Source organism: Antennarius striatus, chromosome 8 (genome assembly GCF_040054535.1).
Source record: "Antennarius striatus isolate MH-2024 chromosome 8, ASM4005453v1, whole genome shotgun sequence".
In the NCBI taxonomy this organism is placed as follows: domain Eukaryota; kingdom Metazoa; phylum Chordata; class Actinopteri; order Lophiiformes; family Antennariidae; genus Antennarius; species Antennarius striatus.
In genome coordinates, this window is record NC_090783.1 from 582,032 (window position 1) to 592,592 (window position 10,561).

Below are 10,561 nucleotides of genomic sequence, written 5' to 3' on the forward strand. Positions count from 1 at the left end.
GAGCTCAGAAACCAGAATGGCCAAAGCTGCAGCGACAATCATGAGAAGTCCTGCGATGAAGGGCACCATGGCAGCCATACCGCTGGTAGGAATTGGATTGGGCGTGTACAATTTTGCAGAAGATCTGAAGAGAGGTGGCCCTCTGGGGTACATCGACGCTGTCCTCGATGGCACGATGATTTTTTTGGATATTCTTGAGATTGCTCAGCAATCTCAAGAATATAGATCTTTACTCCATTCAAAAATGTTAATGAAGGTTTAAAAAAGTTTATTATTAAGTTTATGGCGAATAGGCTGAAGAAATTATGTAGAAAAGAGTTTTAAATGATCAAGTTATATAAAGTCGTTGTGATTCAGTGTCTGTCCAGACGGTGGCGCCAAACCGGAAGCAGAGCGAGCAGGAAAACGGAGAAGAAGAAGCAGCGCTCGGCTATTGCTAACAGCCCCAGCAGCGGTAGAAGTTGTCAGGCCTCGCCAGCCGGTGAAGCTTGGAGAAATCCCAAAGAGGCTTTCTGGCGTCTTTCTGTGTGAACAGCTGTCAGAAGAGACTCTGTTCTGTTCTCTGGACCGGAAGACGCTCAACAAGGAAACTTTCTGCTTCCGCCCCGACGAGCTAACGCAGCTAGCTTAGCCTGCTAGCCGGAAACCATCTTGTGGACTCGGAGCACATCAGCGAACAGATTGTAAAGGATCGTGTCTGGAGGAAAAGTTGTGCTGTGAACGAGTCAAAATGTGTGACGTCCAAACGCTGAGAGCTTTTGTCCTGCAGCGACTAACTGCTGCTGCTGAAGACATCATGGAGCAGTTTGAAAGAACGTTAGCAAACCACGAGAACCAGGAGCAGCTTTGTGGACGACAGAAGCTCCTGGACGGTGTCTTCGGTCCTCAGGTCCACCTCCAGACAGCAGGTGGGTTCAGTCTGGTTCTGTGTGGGGGATGGAACCCACAGCGGTACTGACTGTAGGGACTACTGTAGGGATTACTGTAGGGATTACTGTAGGGATTACTGTAGGGATTACTGTAGGGACTACTGTAGGGATTACTGTAGGGAGTACTGTAGGGATTACTGTAGGGGTTACTGTAGGGATTACTGTAGGGATTACTGTAGGGATTACTGTAGGGATTACTGTAGGGGTTACTGTAGGGATTACTGTAGGGGTTACTGTAGGGATTACTGTAGGGACTACTGTAGGGATTACTGTCGGGATTACTGTAGGGATTACTGTAGGGGTTACTGTAGGGATTACTGTAGGGATTACTGTAGGGATTACTGTAGGGACTACTGTAGGGATTACTGTAGGGATTACTGTAGGGACTACTGTAGGGACTACTGTAGGGATTACTGTAGGGATTACTGTAGGGACTACTGTAGGGATTACTGTAGGGACTACTGTAGGGATTACTGTAGGGACTACTGTAGGGATTACTGTAGGGATTATTGTAGGGACTACTGTAGGGATTACTGTAGGGATTACTGTAGGGATTACTGTAGGGACTACTGTAGGGGTTACTGTAGGGATTACTGTAGGGATTACTGTAGGGATTACTGTAGGGACTACTGTAGGGATTACTGTAGGGACTACTGTAGGGACTACTGTAGGGATTACTGTAGGGATTACTGTAGGGACTACTGTAGGGATTACTGTAGGGATTACTGTAGGGATTACTGTAGGGATTACTGTAGGGACTACTGTAGGGATTACTGTAGGGACTACTGTAGGGATTACTGTAGGGATTACTGTAGGGACTACTGTAGGGATTACTGTAGGGGTTACTGTAGGGACTACTGTAGGGATTACTGTAGGGATTACTGTAGGGATTACTGTAGGGACTAGTGTAGGGACTAGTGTAGGGACTAGTGTAGGGATTACTGTAGGGGTTACTGTAGGGACTACTGTAGGGATTACTGTAGGGATTACTGTAGGGATTACTGTAGGGACTACTGTAGGGGTTACTGTAGGGATTACTGTAGGGATTACTGTAGGGATTACTGTAGGGATTACTGTAGGGGTTACTGTAGGGATTACTGTAGGGATTACTGTAGGGATTACTGTAGGGATTACTGTAGGGACTACTGTAGGGATTACTGTAGGGATTACTGTAGGGACTACTGTAGGGGTTACTGTAGGGACTACTATAGGGATTACTGTAGGGATTACTGTAGGGATTACTGTAGGGACTACTGTAGGGATTACTGTAGGGATTACTGTAGGGATTACTGTAGGGATTACTGTAGGGATTACTGTAGGGACTACTGTAGGGATTACTGTAGGGATTACTGTAGGGATTACTGTAGGGATTACTGTAGGGATTACTGTAGGGATTACTGTAGGGACTAGTGTAGGGACTAGTGTAGGGACTACTGTAGGGGTTACTGTAGGGATTACTGTAGGGATTACTGTAGGGACTAGTGTAGGGACTAGAGGTAGGGACTAGTGTAGGGATTACTGTAGGGATTACTGTAGGGATTACTGTAGGGACTACTGTAGGGATTACTGTAGGGATTACTGTAGGGATTACTGTAGGGATTACTGTAGGGATTACTGTAGGGACTACTGTAGGGATTACTGTAGGGACTACTGTAGGGACTACTGTAGGGATTACTGTAGGGACTACTGTAGGGATTACTGTAGGGATTACTGTAGGGACTACTGTAGGGATTACTGTAGGGGTTACTGTAGGGACTACTGTAGGGATTACTGTAGGGATTACTGTAGGGATTACTGTAGGGACTAGTGTAGGGACTAGTGTAGGGACTAGTGTAGGGATTACTGTAGGGGTTACTGTAGGGACTACTGTAGGGATTACTGTAGGGATTACTGTAGGGATTACTGTAGGGACTAGTGTAGGGACTAGTGTAGGGACTACTGTAGGGATTACTGTAGGGATTACTGTAGGGACTACTGTAGGGACTACTGTAGGGATTACTGTAGGGATTACTGTAGGGATTACCGTAGGGATTACCGTAGGGATTACCGTAGGGACTACTGTAGGGATTACTGTAGGGATTACTGTAGGGACTACTGTAGGGATTACTGTAGACCTACATAGACAAATCTATAATTATCATTTAAGGTCATTTAAATGTCATTCCTACTCTAAATACTAAAGTTGTATTCCCTGAGACTGACCAGAAACCATAACAGGACATTAAAAACAATACAGAATAAATAAAATATAAGTATACCTCAGTTTATGTCGTTTCCAGTTACATTGTTCTTGATTATTCGTGTAATTTTCACACAAAAATACTGGGAGTTCTCAACGTACGAACACAATTGGTTCCTAGAGGTTGCTCATAAACTGAGTTGTTTGAGTCGTTATTTATTAAAATCCATTTCAGGTAATTTTAATGTCACTACTACAGCTGATGTTGTATCCCAACTAGCGGCGGTGTCCTGGAGCACAACTCTTATTCGACAGTCCAGCCGTCGCCTTCAAGGTGTTCCAGACCTGTTGGCTGTTGTTAGCTTATGAGCCCTGTGCATCACTTTCCCCTCCTGAGGTACCCCTTTCTTCAAGGCCAACCGATTTTCCTTCTCCACGGCCTCCTTGAACTCCTCCCTGACCCAAGTTTGCCTCCATGACCACTCGGTCCACGGTATGCCTGGCCTGCCAGCATCTGTCAGCTGCGCCTGGAGTCCCATTCAACAAGACTTGATGACTCATTCTTCAGCTTGACGGCGTTCCTTACTTCTAGCGTCCACCACCTGGTTCAGGGATGGCCACCGTGACTGGCACCAGAGACACAGCTCCAAGCAGCCACTTCCACAATGGAGATGGAGAACATGGTCCACTCTGTCTTAATATGTCCCCAACCTCCTGTGTGATCTCGGAGAAGCTCCATGGGAGGTGCGAGTTAAAAACCTCGCTGACAGAAGGTTCCACCAGATGTTCCCAACCGACCCTCAAAACACATTTAGGCCTCCTAAGTCTGTCCTGCCTCCTACCTGCCGGAGGATCCAGCTCACCACCAGGTGGTGTCAGTTGACAACTCTGTGTCTAAGACACGAAGTTGGACATCTGAAGATACGACAATAAAATTGATCGACTTCCGGCCTATGGAGTCCTGGTGCTGTGTACACTGATCGACATCCTTGTGCTTGAATATGGTGTTTGTTCTGCACAAACTATGACTAGCACAATAGTCTGACAACAGAACATCACTCGTGTTCATATCAGGGAGATCGTTGATCCCAATCACCCCTTTCCAGGTCTCACTGCCATTGTCCACGTGAGCGTTGAAGTTCCAAGAAGAACAATGGAGTCCCCAGTCGGAGCACTATTTTGTTTTCCTCCCCAGGAACTCAAAGAAGGTTGGGTATTCCACACTGCCCTTCAGGCCACAGGCTGAAATAACATTTAGGCACCTGTCCCCTACCTGAAGGGTCAGGGACGCAACCCTCTTCTTCACCGGGATGAACTCCCAACATATGGTGGCTGAGCAAGGGGTTGCGTTTCAGAGCCCAAGCTGTGGGCGGAGGTGGATCAGAGGCCCAGTCACCAAGCGCTCGCACATAAGAACCAACCCCTGCCTCCAGAAGGGGCCTGCTTGTGCCATACGGGACGACTTCACGGTCCTTGATTTGTTTCTCTTCATGAGCTGTCCCGTCTTCCAGGACCTGTTTGCCCTGGGAGACCCTGCCAGGAGCATAAAACCCCTACTTCCTAGGATCATTCGGGCACAGTCAGGACAATCTTTTTTGAAAGCCTTCACAGAAATTAAATTCAAAATTCTGATTTTTTTTCTTATATTTGAAAGACAAATTTATAAGTTAGAAAATGACAACAAATTATGTGTAAATTAAACAATGACCACCAAATATTAAACATACGTATTTCTTTGTTGTGCAGATGTCCAGCTGATGTTGGTGACTAAAGAAGAAGTTCCCCCTGAGCAGCAGGATTTAAGGTCCAGTTTGGACCAGGACCAGACTCCGTACACCAAACAAGAACAGGCGGAAGTCAAAGTCATTCAGGAGATCCATCAGCTGCAAGAAATGAAGGAGGAAGAGGTTGATGTCACAGAGTTAACATTCTCTTCAGTTCCTGTGAAGAGTGAAGAAGATGATGAAGAGATACATCAGTCCTCACGGCTTCATGATGAAGACATGAAAACAGAGGCTGACGGAGAAGAGTGTGGAGAACCAGATGAAGACCAGATGAATACAAGATATCACATTCCTTCACACTCAGACTTCAACCAGTTGAGGAACCACAGAGAACCTGAAGGTCATCCTGGAAATCCACCAGTTAGCTCCTCTGAAGGTGGTTCCAGCTCCGGTGATGAGAAACATCTGCAGGAACATGGTGAAGTTCAGACAGAAGAGAAAACATTCAGTTGTTCCATTTGTAAAATGAGTTTTCCATCAAGATCCTTTTTTTATAGACACATGAGAATCCACACCGACGAGAAACCCTTCCTTTGTTCAGTTTGTGGTAAAGGATTTAGACAAAGTAGTGTTCTCAGGATCCACACCAGAATCCACACAGGAGAGAAACCCTTCAGTTGTTCGGTGTGCGATAAAGGATTTAGACAGCGTGTCCATCTCAGAGAACACATGAGAATCCACACAGGAGAGAAACCCTTCAAGTGTTCTGTGTGCAGTAAAGGATTTACTCAGCATGGACGTCTAAAAGAGCACATGAGGATCCACACAGGAGAGAATCCCTTCATTTGTTCAGTTTGTGGTAAAGAATTTAAACTGGGTAGAAATCTGAGACGACACATGAACACCCACACCAGAGAGAAGGCCGTCAGCTGAAGGGTTTGGAAATAAAGTGCTACTCAGGTGGTTCATTTGTTTGTGTTTGAATGACAGCAAGGGGTTTAAGTGAAGATGCCAATTTATTTAAATATACAGGTAGTCCTCAACCTATGAACACTACTGGTTCCTAGAGGCTGTAAGTTAAATTATTTGTGAGTTTTTATTTATTTGATTTCAATCTATAATTTCCATTTGAAGTCATTTAAATGTCATTCTTACTCTAAATACTAAAGTTCTATTCAGTAAGACCGTAAGACCCAACTGGGTCTCAGGTCTTCTAATTTTTGGGCTTTTCCCTTCAGGGTCTCCACAGCCAATCAGTGTCCTCCATCTAACCCTGTCTTCTGCATCCTCTTCTCTCACACCAACTACCTTCATGTCCTCTTTCACTACATCCATAAACCTCCTCTTTGGTCTTCCTCAAGGCCTCCTGCCTGGCAGTTCAGAACTCAGCATCCTTCTACCAATATATTCACTATCTCTCCTCTGGACATGTCCAAACCATCTCAGTCTGGCCTCTCTGACTTTATCTCCAGAACCTCTAACATGTGCTGTCCCTCTGATGTACTCATTCCTGATCCTATCCATCCTGGTCACTCCCAGAGAGAACCTCAGCATCTTCATCTCTGCTACCTCCAGCTCTGTCTCCTGTCTTTTCCTCAGGGACACTGTCTCTAGACCAAACAACATCGCTGGTCTCACCACAGTTTTGTACACCTTTCCTTTCATTTTAGCTGAAACTCTTCTATCACACATCACACCTGACACTTTCCTCCACCCGTTCCATCCTGCCTGGACACGCTTCTTCACCTCTTTTCCACACTCTCCATTGCTCTGGACTGTTGAGCCTAAGTACTTCAAATCCTCCACCTTCTTGATCTATTCTCCCTGTAACCTCACTCTTCCACTTGGGTCCCTCTTATTCACACACATGTACTCTGTCTTACTGCGGCTAACCTTCATTCCTCTCCTTTCCAGGACAAACCTCCACCTCTCTAGCTTCTCCTCCACCTGTTCCCTGCTCTCACTACAGATCACAATGTCATCTGCAAACATCATAGTCCATGGAGATTCCTGTCTAACCTCATCTGTCAGCCTGTCCATCACCATAGCAACAAGAAGGGGCTCAGAGCTGATCCCTGATGCAGTCCCACCTCCACCTTGAACTCCTCTGTCACACCTACACACACCTCACCACTGTCTTAGAGTCCTCATACATGTCCTGCACCGCTCTAACATACTTCTCTGCCACTCCAGACTTCCTCATACAATACCACAGTTCCTCTCTGGGCACCCTGTCATCAGCTTTCTCCAGATCTACAAAAACACAATGCAGCTCCCTCTGGCCTTCTCTGTACTTCTCTATCAACATCCTCAAAGCAAATACTGCATCTGTAGTACTCTGTTTTGGCATGAAACCATACTGCTGCTCACAAATGCTCACTTCTGCCCTTAGTCTAGCTTCCACTACTCTCTCCCATAACTTCATTGTATGGCTCATCAGCTTTATTCCTCTGTAGTTGCCACAACTCTGCACATCTCCCTTGTTCTTAAAAATGGGCACCAGCACACTTCTCCTCCATTCCTCAGGCATCTTCTCACTATCTAAGATCCTGTTGAACAACCCAGTCAGAAACTCTACTCCACCTCTCCTAGACACTTCCATACCTCTACAGGTATATCATCAGGACCGACTGCCTTTCCACTCTTCATCCTCTTCAGTGCCCTCCTCACTTCATCCTGATTAATCTTTGCTACTTCCTGGTCCACAACAGTCACCTCTTCTAGTCTTTGTTCTCTCTCATTTTCCACGTTCATCAACTCTTCAAAGTACTCTTTCCATCTTCCAACTGGGTCTCAGGTAAATATAATAAATGGCCATTTTGACTTGTTTGCTGATGAGTGTAGGGGCCAGAATTGGGTTACCCTGGATTAAAACTTGAAAAAAATAAAACAATTTTGCACACTTGCACAACATCTCTACAGCCTATTTTCTTGTTTGTCACTGATAAAATGATAGCAAGAAGCTAGCCGAGTTTTGTTTGCCATGCTGTTATACTGAATATTTAATGCTTAGGGGCCAAAGTAATGGTTAATCTTGTTGGTAACAAGTTCAAAGTTCTTTCACAATGTTTGAGGTGTGATTGAGAAATATTATTAACTTTATGCTGCAATGTGCTAGCAATGTGTTTGGAGCGGCTCCCCGGATCATGCCAGTAAGTTCGCTAGGCTTGGCTCCAGTAACCCCCGTGACCCACAAAGGCAGAAGAAGCGTTACGGAAAACGAGTGAATGAATGAATAGTAACTTTTTGGTAAAACTGTATGAATATAAATTTCTCAGAGCGTTTTTTTTCTTTCTGTGTGTAACACAGCAATTGCTAGCTACCGTCTTTTCAAATATGTCTCCTTGTAGCTCGGTTTCATTTTCACCCAGTCGTTACCGGGAAGTAGGTTGTCAACGTAGGTATGGATTAGCATGTGAGATAGCAGGTGAGGTTTATTGATGAGGTTGTACGACGTGTTGCTAACATTGGAAGCTATTTAGTGTAAGGAATTCTGTTTTAATAGAGTCATGTTGTTTGCTAAATTTATTAAGTTGCTTATCAGGTAACTCCAAGTTTAGCTTAAAGGAACTTAAATCAGCTGAGTACAAATGATCTTAGTATAAATTTTCTTCGCGTACAATATATTGGCTTTTTAAAAAATATTTTTAGCTTAATTCAGGTTAGTTTGGTTAGTTTTAGCTTTCGGTAAGCTAGCTTTTTGTTTTTGTTCAGGGGGCTGTATACAACATATATATGTACATGCTTAATCTTGTATAGAAAGTGTAAAGACAATTTCCCGTCTTCAGGACTAATAAAGGGTGATACTTCTTCTAAATTACCTTATCAAAGGTAGCCTTAGCATTGTTCAGTGTGATTGGGCGGTTGGGTCTGGGAAGAGTATGCTAACTGTGTGTTTGCTAATTTTACGTCAAATACTTTAAATATATTAAGTGTGTGGGATTTATTCTCTGGCTGATTTGTGATGTCTGGGGTGTTTTTATTGTCTGTTTGGTACCTCTACTTACGAATGTCTCTACTTACGAAATTTTCTACTTACATAATTTCTTCCAGAACCAATTAATTTCGTAAGTAGAGGTACCACTGTGTATAACTGCTATTATTTTAGATACTTTTCCAACACTACACAGCTTCTTACACTAAGTCACGAGGTCTGAATCACAGAATTTGTGCCAGTCGGGGTTCTCAGTAAACTGAACCCACTGGTGTCTGACAAAATTAAAAAATATTCACGGAAAGGAAACCAGTGAATTGGACGTTTGACAAAAGTCAGCGTAGAAAGATGAAGGTTTTCATGAATAAAACTACGAGCCAATTGACAAACGACCCAAACCTCAAAGAGGCGTGTGGGAAAAGTTGTTCAAGAAAAAACTGGTTGGAACAGCAAAGGAAGCCCCTTCCCCTCCCCCAGGCACCCCAGATCCAGGGTGAACCTTAACCCTGGTCAGACTCTGGTCAGGAAAATGTTTTTCTACTTAATAAGGAGGTTATGATTAATATTATTATTACTGACATGAGAATAAAGTAAATTCTATCAAAGCTTTGGACTCGGTTCACACGAGCAGCAGCTGGATGAGGAAGAGAATCAACAATTCAAGAGTCTCATAGGAGTGTGTCATGGTGACCTTTGACCCCTGACACCTATGATAAATTGATGAGTTTGGACCCGACTCTGAACAAATTATTGAACACCTGATAGATTACTGATAATCCAACTCACATAATTCAAATCACATGAACGTAGTATTTTGTTCACATTTGAACAACCAAAAAAATAAAAATAATCCCCAAAACATCAGATTCCAAAGCTGTTTACACCAGTCCACTGGACTTTAAGGAAGTGTCTTGAAGACATTTCTCCTCTCATCCAAGAGGCTTCTTCAGTTCTTGTGGTAGCTGGTCTTGCCTCACTTTATTAACCCTGTGTGGTGTGGTCAGTGCTATCCACATTCCAATGAACGTAGTTGAAACCCGTCTGGCTCCTCACCAATGGTTGATGGGGGTGTCAAACGGGGTCGTTGAAATGAGAGTTTCACCGAGACTTTGCATACAAATGAGGGTCATTAGCATGAGACACATCACATGGGTTAATCTGCTGAGTCGTTCTTTTAGGGAGTTTTGAAAGGACCTGATTGTAAATAGGCAAAAGGTGTCCATGTTCTTTCGCATGGGGGTTCACATGGGGTACAGGTGCAAATATTAGGGTTCACATAGGGTACAGGTGCAACAATCAGGGTTCATAGGGGGTACAGATGCAACAATCAGGGTTCATAGGGGGTACAGATGCAACAATCAGGGTTCATAGGGGGTACAGATACAACAATCAGGGTTCATAGGGGGTACAGATGCAACAATCAGGGTTCATAGGGGGTACAGATGCAACTACAGGAACACAGAGGAAGAAGAGCTTCTAGGAAAGGTGTTGGACATGGAGGAAAACGCTGAGGAAGACGAACAATCAACGGTGAACTTCCTGCATCTATTGTACGAAATGTCCTTCGGGGGGGGGGGGGGGGTAATCATCTGGACACCCCGAGAAGGAACAGGTAACTTTCTATTGTTGTGGAACATTTGACATACAGAACACTAGACTGTCAGTACAACACTCGGTACTATAGTACTTTTACCGCCTCTATACTGTATGTTCATAAGTGGATTTTCCTTGTTGTAAAATTGAAAGACACCGAATGAGTGTACGAGGATGGCTCTTGTCTCCTTCAAAATAATGT

The 10,561-nt window shown here is 44.2% G+C and overlaps 1 protein-coding gene across 2 annotated transcripts; it reads left to right on the forward strand.

The window, feature by feature from the left end:
• Positions 1-365: 365 nt before the first annotated feature.
• LOC137600763 (zinc finger protein 227-like) lies at positions 366-8,717 on the forward strand. 2 transcript variants are annotated; one of them, XR_011036981.1, is made up of 3 exons: positions 366-908; positions 4,855-5,904; positions 6,071-8,717. XR_011036981.1 is itself a non-coding variant. In XM_068322561.1 (2 exons), the coding sequence occupies exons 1-2, from the start codon at positions 731-733 to the stop codon at positions 5,763-5,765; spliced, it is 1,089 nt and encodes a 362-aa protein (XP_068178662.1). In that variant the 5' UTR covers positions 366-730; the 3' UTR covers positions 5,766-8,717. The 2 variants fall into 2 exon arrangements, 1 of the variants encoding a protein (XP_068178662.1); XM_068322561.1 differs by having other exon boundaries at positions 4,855-8,717.
• The last annotated feature ends 1,844 nt before the right edge of the window (positions 8,718-10,561 follow it).

What these genes read in the sequence shown, in the direction of transcription:
- LOC137600763 (XM_068322561.1), top strand. Translation starts at nt 731, where the DNA reads ATGTGTGACGTCCAAACGCTGAGAGCTTTTGTCCTGCAGCGACTAACT. An exon ending in GGTCCACCTCCAGACAGCAG is followed by an intron (nt 909 to 4,854) that starts GTGGGTTCAGTC and finishes TTTGTTGTGCAG; the next exon opens with ATGTCCAGCTGATGTTGGTG.